Source organism: Aythya marila, assembly GCF_965140915.1.
Source record: "Aythya marila genome assembly, chromosome: 4".
Lineage (NCBI taxonomy): Eukaryota > Metazoa > Chordata > Aves > Anseriformes > Anatidae > Aythya > Aythya marila.
Genome location: NC_139045.1, coordinates 50,175,184 through 50,187,986, shown reverse-complemented (window position 1 = coordinate 50,187,986; position 12,803 = coordinate 50,175,184). Strand labels below are relative to the sequence as shown.

The following is a 12,803-nucleotide window of genomic DNA, read 5'->3' as shown; positions in this document are numbered from 1 at the left end:
TTTGAGACATGAGATGTACATTCAGACATCCTCCAGTGTATGCCTGGTTGCCAGCTGGCAGCGTTGGACAGGGACTTCCTGAACCTCCATCCAGTGCAGGAACCACAAGTACTTAGATCTTGAAGTGACTTTAAGCTTTCCTCCAAACACAGCAAATCCTCTCCTAAAAGGCAAGTGTTTAGCATTACAGCACCTTCCTCACTAATACACTTCTCTCCAGCTTCTATGTAAACCTCATCACCAGGGAATTTTGAGCTGGGGAAAGGAGAGGAAGAGAGTGCATGGAAGAAAGATGCATTCAGCTGTGCCTACGTCTGGCTGTTGTATAGTCTATATAGCCATACAAACCAAGCATTTCTTTGCAACACTAGTGCAAAAAAAAAGTAATCCACAGTAAAAATCATATAGGTATAACCACCGATGCTTCCTATTGTGATATAAGTGATCTTTACTGTGAGAAAAGTATGTTAAAGACTGTGAAGCACTATTGAACTCATAAAAGATATATGTGCTATGCAGCTGAAGTCTCCCAGCTTTCCTGAGACAGCATGGCTTGGTTCTTTGGTCTATGGGGTTTCTCACTGTCTAGGTCAAAAAGCACCAAGAACTACAGAGCTTACATCAATTTTCACATGAAATCCAGAAAAAAAAAAAAAAAAAAAAAAAAGTAGTGATGTGCTTTCTATAAGAGATGATTAGTTGTGTATATCCTGGCTGGAAATGGTAGAGGTCTTAAAACCTCCTTCCATTTTTTAGATGGTAGCACACAGACCGCTTAGAAGACAACTGGCATAATCTTCACAGTGGACAGCAAATTAAGAAAAGTTCTGTGAGCTGCCTTTTCTCAAAGAAAAGGAGCCTTGTATCCAGTGATATATCCTCATTGTCAGTCATTTTGGCAAATATATTCATCTGCTCCACATAGCACATAAAATATGCCCACCATCCTATCTCTGTCAACAGAACTCCAGAGGCTCAGGAACAATTTTTTGTTTGCTTGCTTTTCTTTTCTTTTTTTTTTTTTTTTTTTTTTTTGTAAAATTATATTTTAAAATCCCAGCAAAAGTTCTGAAATACTAGGATCACCAAGAGAAGTAAAATTTTGACTTTCAACCAACTTTACCAAGCATCTCTTCTTACTTGTGTAGGCTGAATCTCAACTCAGCGTGCTTTTCCCAGTTTCTGTCTTTGAGAAAACACTATCTGGTTTTCTCAAAAGAAGAGAATTCAGGGTACCACTAATATAGTCACGAAAGTGAAGCTAACATTTCACAGCACGCGCTCCTGGCTTCATGTGCCGAGTGGGAGCCTGCAAAGCAGCTGCTGTTCACAGGTATTCCAGCTCTTCTCACCCCAGGAGTCAGCTGTGGTTTGGATAAAGACAGGGCAGCTTCAGCAGATCCCAAAAATGTGATCAGCACTTTACAGGATTAACAAACTGCATAAACCCTTACAGCAGTTCTTTTCATCCATCATGTCAGGGCAGTCTGGGAAACCATCACAGATCATCGTGTGTTTGATGCACATCTTCTTCAAAGGACACTCCCAAAGACCCCTTTCTCCACAGCCTGGTGGTAGAGAATCACAGTTTTGAAATATTTGCATGCAATATAAAATCAACTGTTTTGTTCCTCCTTAATAATCTTGAAACATCCAAAATAGTTGTGCTATTAACTTCAGAAGTTACCAAGAATAGTTACTAATGAAGAAATGAAAGTAAGATCGTCACAGTGCATACTTGTTAAATGGGTATAAAAATACATCACACTTCAATGCTTTTCAAAGAGTAATCCATATTGTGCTACATGTGCTATAAATAAAGATTTAGGCATTAGCTCAGTTTTCTCAAGCCCCATAAACCACCACTCCCCAAATGCATTTACTAATAAATGTAAATGCAAACATATACAAATTAAGTGGAAATGGAAAGGCATTTTCATTAGATACATAAACATTTATAATCCTGAAGTCTGTGGCATGTCCTTTAAAAGCATACTACATGAAGTAGTGTAGAAATATGTACTTTTGGTAGTGCTGATACAGAAACTAATGCAGATCACAATGAAAGGTAGAGAGATACTCCAAGTTCTGAGCGTTAACATTTTTCTTGATTGCATAATCTGTGACTAAGCCAGTTTTAAAATAATAGAAAGCCCCTATAGATGTATAAATCTTCCAGAGTCATTGTTATGCTGGGAACACAACCTTATTGCCTCTTCAAAGTCCTGCAAACCAGCCTCATTGATTTCAAGAGGAATATTTATAAAACTGTGTCAAAGCACTTTGACAATAAAATTCCTGTTTGTTAACTAGACAAAATTAAGAATGGCCTAACGTATCTTTTAGGAAAAAAAAAAAAAAAAAAAAAAAAGTTCTCTCGTCTTAATTCTTTACTTGTTTTTATCAACTAATAAAGCATGCTGCTGATACCAGTTTGAAGTACAGAATATTCTGATGTACTAATGTCAAAGTCCTGCACATCTGACATTCAGATTTTAGAGGAGGCCATAAAAACTCCTAAGTAAAATGCCTAAGTATGTTTCCTAAATAAATAAATATTTTTATTATTTTTTTTTTTTTTAAAAAAAAAAGGTTTGATTGCCTTGTTTGGCCTGTTCTGCAGCTGACAGTAATAGTTTTCATTTTAATCCAAGCTCAAATTCAGGTGACAGCCCTGATGCCCACACACAAATAGTTTGGATCTCTGCTCACACAGTGTATTTGAAGCAGCACCTCTATTTTCTTGGATCTGAAACAGCAGCAGCACATATCAGCATTTGGTAAGTGATAAATTGTTTCAAAGTGTTATTTTAGAAGTGATTATTTTACAAACATGAACCAGAGAATCACTACTAGCTCATATGATTACTAGAAAAATCTAATCAGGTTTAACTGTAACTGGATGTATGGAGAGCTTAATTTGTTTAGATTATATAAACCATGTGGAAAAAACAAACAAACAAAAAAAACATTAAACACACAGAGAAAAAACAGTCTTGAACCCATGAAACTAACTCCACATGATCAAAGAACTTTCTTAGGCATGGCCATTTTCCAGGTCTCCTTCTGGACAGTATTTCTGATAATCATTAATCAAAAATTAATTGAAACCAAACAAAACCTTTACTCTAATAAAGAACAAAGGATGTCAGTAATGTTAGGAACTTGATATGAAAATAAAATAAAAAAGCTTTGAAAAAAATCTCATTTTAAACCTTGCAATTTTTTAGCTGAAGTGTTTACAATTAATTAAATTTTTATTTGCTTTTTCCCTTCATCACACATTATAGTTTTATATTGTGAAATGTTCCATTACACTCCAAAGTTCATCTTTGAGGGCAACATAGGCAAACACAGAGACAACTCCCTGGGAAAAATTAATTACTTACTGAATTCAGTGTTCAAATATACTGTTTTGTTGGAGGAAGGCCATCTACCATTTATTCTTATTGCTCCTCCATATATTTGGATAACATACATTTTTAAATTTAATTATAATGAAATGGAAATGAAAATGGAGGTCAGAAAACTCATTCTTATTTACATTACTCACATCCATATTTACAGTACTCCCATCTCAAAAGTATGTTTTGACAAGAGATAGGGTTTCACATTATTAAGACCACCACGCTTTTCTCTCACAGTGCAGACAGGGGTTGCAGCCCTACTCATGGCCCAAATATACCTTACTCCCTTTGGATGGTTCTATCTTACATTTTTGGAAACAATAGCTTGATTACCCAAATACTGCAGTTGGTCTCCGCCAGCCTCTTCCTCTCTTCACTGTGAAACCTAATGGAGCTTTGACTGTCCTTTAAAGATGCTTCAATATTTTTAATTTGTTTGCTGACTGTTATTTAATAACATAAAACAATTTCAAAGGATAAAGCTCAGAAAATGCAGGCTTGTCATTTACACATAGGAAGTTCAACAGGTTTTTATTTTGTCCTGCACACATGGAATATAAATGAGTCAGAAACTGTTACTTCTGGAGCTCTACAAGGACTGCCTGTTCTTCAGCACCAGCATTACCCCTGGTCAATGTAATGTCACTGACAACTGTAATTACCTAGCAGATAGAGCTTTCCATATTTATAGAAGCTGATAAGAATTCTGCTGATTGCTACTGACATTCTGTCTAGACTATAGAGACAGACAGAGATCTACTGGAAAAATTAATGTTATATTTTAGAGCAGTATTTCACATGTTAATGTCTAGGAGAATAAAATTACCCTAAAAGACACGTGGTAATTAGTGTTCTAAAGAGTTAAAACAGGTGGCTATAAATAATGTTTTGTTGGGAGGACATTCAAGACAATTGATTCAAAAGGTTATCAACTCTGAAAGTCACCTTGATCATCAGCTCTGCCCTTGTAATCCAAAATGACCTAGAATTAAACCATATTTTACAATCTTTTTTTTTTTTTTCCCTTCCTTTAGCAGGGGTGAGGGTGGAGGGTGAATTGAACGAAGAGCAGACAGAATGCAATCTTGATTTGAAACCTCCCAGAGAATGAGAATACATCACTCCTTACTGACAAATAATGCCTCGATTACTCCAATCATTAAAACAACCTGCTCCTAAAGAAAAAGTAGAACTTCGTAGAGATGACAAGCTTGAATTTTAATCTGGCTTCAGCTTTCAGCTGTTGGATTCTTATTTTAATGTTTGTGCAGCAGAGTGAAAAATCTTTCATTGCTGCAATTTTGTTGCCCCCTTAATTACTTCCATCACCTTTTAACCTGTTCTCTGTTAAAACGGGTTGTACACATTAGCCCTACACACCTAGAACATTCCAATCCTTTACTTGTATTCATGCATCATCTCTAAATCCTTTATAATGATTTATAATTATTCCTTTTGCCTCTAGTGATAACAGGACAACATGCAGAATTCCACAGAGCCCACGCCCTAGACACATAAGGAAACTGTACAAACTCCCTTCTCTTTCTCAGAATATTCCTGCCAGCACATACAAAGACATATAGTGACCAAGAGATTTGTTGGTTATTCTCAAGCTCAAGACATTTCCTTAAGTTGAGAGTCAACAGCTTCTCTACCATAAATTAGCTCTGAAATGTACTGGAGAATAAATTTTGTGGCTACCACTTTATACTTGTACTGATTGCTAGAGGTTGACCAGAATTCACTTTGCTAAGCACAGATCTTCTGTTAATGAGAACGTTACTGTGTATACATTTAAAATTACATCAACAAATTCAAGATTTAAACTGCCAGACAACCACATTCTAGCTCATTAGAACCTCCACCAATACAAAAATAAATCAATCAATCTGCAGCATTTTTTATCTTGATTAATAAATAAATACTCAAACATCCTGGAACACAGTTAGCAGAATCTCAGTAATCAAATATCATAAATTGTATTGACATTAATCAAGAATAATTCTTGCTAAAGTATTTTTACTGCCACTAGTCTTAAAAAAAAAAATAAATCACTTTCAATTACATTTTTCTGGCAGAAAATCAAGCTTATTCCACAGGCTGTCATGCTATGGCTGAATTAACTGAAGAAAATCAACATATTTTCTAATGCCTCAACTACTGTTTGTTTGGAGAGTACCCTCCCCTTATTTACCACAGCTGTCTTCATCACTATCATCCTCACAGTCGGCTTGACCATCACATCTCCTGGATGCAAGGACACACCTCCCAGAACGGCATTTGAAGTGACTGGGTGAGCATTCTGCCAATAACAAGGAAAGAGAGAAACAAGACTCCATAAACTGAAAGGTTAATTGTCATGAGCACTTATTTATCACTGAGACAAGAATAGAAGCCTTTTGAAACACTAAATTGGAACCGTGTAGCAGATAAGACTGTTCTTAACAATTGCACTGTGAATGGGGTGGAACATTTCCCAGAGCTCTGCCTCACATGTTACCCTCTGTCATATTTTAAAACTATGACAGATTACCAACATAAAATGTTTAGACTGTGGATGTGCATTTTCTAGCAACCTTTTTCACTCCTGTGGTGTTGCATGAAGCAGAAATAGATCATCATTTAAGAATAACATAATGAAAAACAACTAAATTTACACTGCGTGCTGTCTTGGCCGGCAGTATTCAGCACTGATTGAAAGAGAAGTTGAATAATTCAGCACATTGTAATAACTCTGTCAATTATAGATTAATTTGGAAAATCATCAATAGTTTGTAATCATTAATATTTTTATGTTCTTAAGATTCTTAGTATCTTTTGTTATATATGTTTATTCAGAAATATTTCTATAAGATTTTAAATTTCGCAGGGAAGACTGACTCTAACCAGCAGTGTTAATTAGTAGAAATCTGCCATTGAATCAACATAACTTTTTAGTAGTAAGTGTGTCAAACCCAAAGACAATTCTGATAAGACCCCGTTATTAGTTACACTGTTTCTAAAAGAACACTAACAACATCTCCTTTATCATTCATTTTCCAGGATTATCTAGTTCAATGCTAGGATGAATAAAAAGTAATGAGTCAACCAAGTAGGCAGATTCTGTCTAGTTAAAGTGAAAATTTTTGAAATTCTTTTTTTTTTTTTTTTTTTTTTTTTAAATAAGTGAACAGAATTTAACTCTAAAAATTGAATATACTAGTCCTGTATACTGTAGTATATTTAAAATATCAGCATTATATGTTAGGTTTCAAAGCCAAATGGTCTAACAACACAGGCAGGAAGACTGAAAGACATTTTATAACACAGAAAATTAAATCACATTATATTTCTTTATCTCACCTTGTTGTGTCAAGAGTTTGCTTTTATGTTCCTACATACTCCTTAATAATAATATTCCTTTTCATTAGCCCTTCGCTGTAGAAGGAAATTATTTCATTGTCTCTCAGAGTGCCATGACAGAGGATTTCATTACTATGGTATCATACATCTTATTAAACTTTCAAAATTATGTAAGTGCACATGCACTTTGCTTGAAGAAATGGTACTTATTGCTGCATATGCTTCAGTGGCTTCTCAGAATGCTTCACTACGCTTTAGCAATATACCTTCACTCAAAGAACTACAGACCAATTAGCTTTCATTCATTGCTTTCTCTAAGAAAGATCAAAAGAAAAATTGTGGAAAGATTATCATCACCGCACAGGTGACTGGGAGAAAAAGAATAAGAACTAAACATGATCAGTACATTGTGGGCAGTCTAGTACACACCATTTTAATATTTTCCCAGAAACTTTACTGGCATTTTTGGCAAGGGAAAAAAAAAAAAAAAAAAAAAAAAAAAAAAAAAAGACATCATAATCCTCAGACCTCACATTAGATGACCAGTGGCAGAAGAAAAAGTACAGCCAGCCTCTTTAACCAAAGAACATGTATAATCATTTAAGGTAATTCCATTATTTTGTTCCATGTTGATACCCACAATGAGTAGGAGTATGGTTGAACTCAAGAAACAGCAGTTTGTCAGTTGCTGCTGAAGCTGGTTTGGCACAGATCTCTTAAAATACATAAATCACCAAACAACAACAAAAATGAATTAACAATAGCTGGCAAAGACACTAACATCAAAATATTTTTCTCAAAGATGTCATGGGGCTCAGCTATTCCCTTTTTTTAGTTTTTACGATTGTCAAGAGTTTACCTCCTGTTGGAAAAGCATCATTATATAATCTAGATTGGTTAAAAAAAGTGAAGTAAAAGCACTAAACGCAAGCAAGACGTAGGTGTGCTAATAGCACCAAATCTCAAACACTGATTTTCAAAGATTGAGAGTAATTGATCCTTTCTTCAAATAGATTTCTTTTTCTAGAAAAAAATAATCCTCTTATATGCAAACTGTAGGTGTCAAAACACTCTGCAATCTGATTTGGAATCATTCTCACAGTTACTTGACAAAAAAAGTCACCCTACGTGGCATATTATAATTTAAAGTGGAGGTATGAAAACAAAAACAAACAAAACACAAGTCAGTGTCATTGGGAACACAATTAATCTTTAATTTCCTGTTATGTGTATTTGTAGGAGTTACCTTCTACACCTTCATCTGGTGTTAGACAAGTTTGGTTGTCTGAGTTCTCATCTGGAAACTGAGTGCAGTCAGTGTCCTCCGGCCACTGCAGACCTACAATCCCAAGCACAGACTCACAGCGTTCCTTAGACTGTACACATAATGTCCTGAGGAGACAAAGTGGAATTAAACAAAATAGCTGAATAAAAGTCTTAGAAATTCCCAGGTATTGAGAGCTAATAATCCTAGCCAAAGTTATAGATGGAAATAAAGGAAAAATCAGTTAATCAGGTATTTATATATCTGATTAATCTTTATAGTTAATAAAGATATATTGTTACTGTTGAAACATGAGTTTAAATTACAGTATACAAACTATTATCTGAATTACAATAACCAAATATAACTACTTATACCTATCCTCTTGTCCATAAGGACAACAGAAAACCTTTTCTAAGAAACACTAACTGTCCTCCCTCAGGAAGGAACAAACAAACAAGCCAAACACATTTTGTACCTATAAAATTCTACTTCTTCTGATAATGCTACCTCAGAAACCACTGCACTATGCACATCATTCAAAGAGCAGTATAGTGTTGAAAAAAGTTTTGTCTCTGACATTTTAAGAACTATAAGAACAAGCAGTTTCTGACTATTTTGGCTGTATTTTAGACACCCACAGCAAATACAGTATAGAAACATTACAGACCCTGTAATGTTTCTCCTGTAATGTTTCTCCATATACTCCTGGTCAGACATTTCTGGAGATGTGGTTCCAGAAAGACAAAATATTTAAAACCACAAGCAAAAAAAGTGAAGAACTCCCCTGTGATTTTCCCTGTGGGAAATTATTGTCAGTTAGAGCAACAGAAGCTTCTATCACACCTAGAAAAAGACAGGAATATAGTCCTTCTTTTGGATATTTATTTTCTTACCACCAAAACAAAAGTAGTTGAGCCCATCTATACTTATGCCTCAAAATACTTACTGTCAAAGTATTGTCATGAATATACCTCAAATTTACAAATCAAAAACACATAATAGGATATTGCCTATATAGTTTAACCAGTATTTTAAACATTTAGCAACTACTTTTACCTGGAATCATTGCCGATATGCTGCTCAATCCAAGTTTTCTATTTGTGGTATTTTGAACTCCTGTTTGTTTCAGCTGCCTCTTATTTTGAGAGTTCGATAGAATCACTATTAATAGTATCACCTTAACCAGCTATGGTATCAGTTTCAAATGTTGCTTTTCATTTTTGTGGAATATTAACTATGCAATATAGGAATAAGATCCTCAACATCCTTTTTGTCTCTCCCCCCAAGCAGAAATATACATTTCTGCTGTATAAGATTTGATAATATAAGATTTAATATTAATTTATCATAATTAATATTAATTATTAATATTAATAAGTTTTAATCATATAAGATTTCATATACTTCCTTATCAACCATTCTCATATATGTATATCTATTATATTTGTTTTATCTGGCCTGTAGCTCTTTCAATGAATTTGAAATGAATCATTTTCTGGTTCGGCCCCCATGAATAATTTGAGCAATTTCTTTATTTCCTATGAGTAGTTCACTTTTACCTATTTGAAGGTTATGATGCCTCTCCATAGCCCTGTCTTGTCTCTATACTCAGCAAGTCATTCAATTGTACCTTTTAGATCATATCTTCTAAACCTATAATCGCACACTTTCTCCTACTAGTTCAAAGAAAGTTCTCTTTTGTTCTTACATGTTAAAAAAAATATTCAGCTGCAGAATCCTACCTATTTCTATTTTATTTTCAGTTTCCCTTGTGTCACTTTTAGCTTGCCTTTTATCTAAGTTGATTAACTATTCCAGATCTTTCTTCTAGGAACAAAATATCCCTTAATGGAAGGAATTTTATTACACTCGTCATTTTCCTTAGATATTTTGACCAGTGGGCCTTTTTAATTTATTTTCTTTCCTGCAGTAAGCTTCAAGAAATGGAGTGACCAAACCTAGCATGCAGATCTATTTAGGATCAATTAAAGGATCTTTTTTATCCTCATGAGAAAACCACGCATTATTATTCTCCTCAAATTTATTTTTTTTACACGATTACATGAAGAAGAGTCAATGTTTTCCTGCACCAGATTATTCACCATTGAGCTGAGCAGCTAGAAGTAAGACCTCAGTGCTGCACTACATTGTGACTGTTGTGTATTTTATTTACCACATACTCGACAGTGCAGAAAACATCAGTTTACTTGCAACTAAAGCACGATGTTCTTAGTCTGTTGGTACTTTCTAAACACAGAGTACAGGGTAAATTCTATTAGGATTTCCACCTGAAATGAGACACAGTGGACTAAAAAGAAAAGGTTGATATGAATGAATTGATATTGATTAACTATGCTACAGTTACATGATTGTGTCTTTCCTTTTAGATCCTCTTCAATATCAAAAACGTTGACTCACACCATTTTATAACTTAAAGTTTCTGAATGGCAGCATTTTTTATTTGCAGATTACAAAAACCAAAACCAACATTATTATGATTAATATGTTTAAAAAATAAAAATAAATTACTAGCTGAAATGTCCAAGCCAGTTTTGTCTTTCATGTGTTCTCTTTACATTTAAATCCCTGGTCAAAGATGACCCTTTCCAAAAGCTATTGCAAGCCATCAAGTTGTCAATCTGTGGTGAAAGAGTAATGCCTATCCAAAGGCACATAGAAGTCTATTGCAATACTATTGGGAAAAAATTACAATTGGAAGAGCAACTGGTAATTTTATTGTTTTAAAATCTTTCTCACATTCCCATACTGAGTCTCACAGTTCGGATATCAGAATACTGAGGACATGGCTAACAAGTTTTTATTTACTTTTTAGTCAAAACTCATCTCAGACAAACCGTGATGGCTGTGTTACTGTCTATGAATAAAGCTAATTGTTTTAATTCTTGCTATCAATTAACAAGAACACACACCACAAAGCAGAGAAATCACATGCTTCTTGGTAGGAGTAAAGAATAGAAAATTAAGATAAAAATGTAGCATAGAATTGTGCAACTTTCTGCAAGTTAACTAAAATATTTCTTTGTCCTCCCAATTCAAATAGAATAATGTGATGCCTAAATTGATGCCAAAGCATAAGGGGCATGAAATTTGACCAGCATAATTCTTCATATATATCTGTCACTTTTTTGTAATAACAAAGTCAGCTGGAGACTTCTCAGATACACAGGTAGTGTAATTTCTATTATTAGAGGCTACCATGACAAGGAAAGCATTTACTGAAACATCTGATCCTCCCAAAATAAGGAATACTGACAGACCTATTGGAATGTCATGAGACAGTATTTCCAGATTCTGCAAGATGCTGAGCAGTTTCAAGTCATGGCAAAGATAGCTTGTCATTATAAGGATACAAGAATTTATGAGCTTATTCCACATATGTTAAACTCCATAGTTTCAAAAGGAACCTAGGACACACTTAGCTTCAAAGATTATTTCACCAGACCTGGACTAATATTACCAATGCCTTCTAAGAGGTATTGCTCAGAATTTGAAAACACACTTGATAGATCAACTTAATAACAGCAGGTTCAGTTCTTTCAAAAAATCTCTTCATCTGTGCTCCTTACTTAGAATAAACTTGGAAGACCTTCATAACTAATGAAAATAAAGCATGACGTAATAACATGTCATAATAACTAATAACAGAAAGACAAGGGGAAGCCTTACAAAAATGGGGACAGATGTTTTATACAGATGAAGTAGAAATGAAATCATTGAGTAACACCTCCTAGAACAAAAAGGACAGTGTGCCAGTATTGAAAATAATAATAATAATCTAAAACATCTCTGATAGGCACATTTGTATAATGGATACACAATTATAACATGAATTTTCAGTTCCTGGTTGGAAAGTGCATTTTCACTTCAAAAGCTTAGTGCAGAAAAACTGCATTAGCTGAGCTCCATTTCATATTTACAGAAAATACAAATACATCCAGTTCAACTCGATTAACTACAGCTATCCTTGAACAAGAGGGCAGTTGTTTTGTAAAGGCAGCAGCAGATTATATTTTGAGTACAGAAACTGTAAAGAAACTGAGTTTCTCACTCAGTATATTCTGTACTCAGAATATAACATTCTGCCTTCTAGGATCTTCAAACTGTAGTTAAGTAGATTTATATTTCTATATCAAATATTTTTTTCTGCCCTACATTTACCAGTTACCTCAGAGTCTATAGGTATTATGAGTCTATTTGTTATAACTTCTAAAATATTTTTACACTTTTACATTATCTGTGTCTGAAAGTATTCCTAAAACATAATTGTAAATCAAATTAATTATGCTTTCTTATATTATTTTATTACTTCTTTTATACCACCGAGGAACACAAAGTACTACAGATCTCAGTAAGGCCTCTACAAGGTATCCCTTCCTCATAAAGTCACTCTCAACTTGTAACATAACATAAGACCAAAACATATAAACAGTTATAAAAGTAAAGCTTTGAATCCTAGAATTTAAAAATTTATGTTGTATATTCAACGTGATCTAAACGTGATATTAGTCCTGATTTGAACCAGAAGTCGGGACTTCCAGAGAGGGACTGCAGACTAAATTTACTATAGTTTCTATGAGTTCCTCTTCATTTTTCTGTTCAATTCCTTAAAGTTGAAGATTGTTGTTATAGTTTATCTGTATTTCTATATCTATATACTTTCTTAAATTTGTTAGCTAGATATGTAACTAGCTGCTGAAGCCTGCAAGTTAATTTTTGTCCTTTTACATTAAAGAAAGACCATTTTTTTTATATGTTATACTGCTTTC

General features: G+C 34.1%; 1 protein-coding gene across 6 annotated transcripts in view; it reads right to left on the bottom strand.

Annotated features, from left to right (window-relative positions):
• CORIN (corin, serine peptidase) overlaps window positions 1-12,803 on the bottom strand; it is a 144,862-nt gene that overhangs the window by 37,909 nt on the left and 94,150 nt on the right. For all 6 annotated transcript variants that reach the window (XM_082760360.1, XM_082760359.1, XM_082760358.1 and 3 more), the window contains 3 exons: window positions 7,996-8,141; window positions 5,602-5,709; window positions 1,455-1,568 (listed from right to left, as the gene is read on the bottom strand). In XM_082760360.1, coding sequence (XP_082616486.1) covers window positions 1,455-1,568; window positions 5,602-5,709; window positions 7,996-8,141 — 368 coding nt within the window. The remainder of the gene's footprint in view (window positions 1-1,454; window positions 1,569-5,601; window positions 5,710-7,995; window positions 8,142-12,803) is intronic.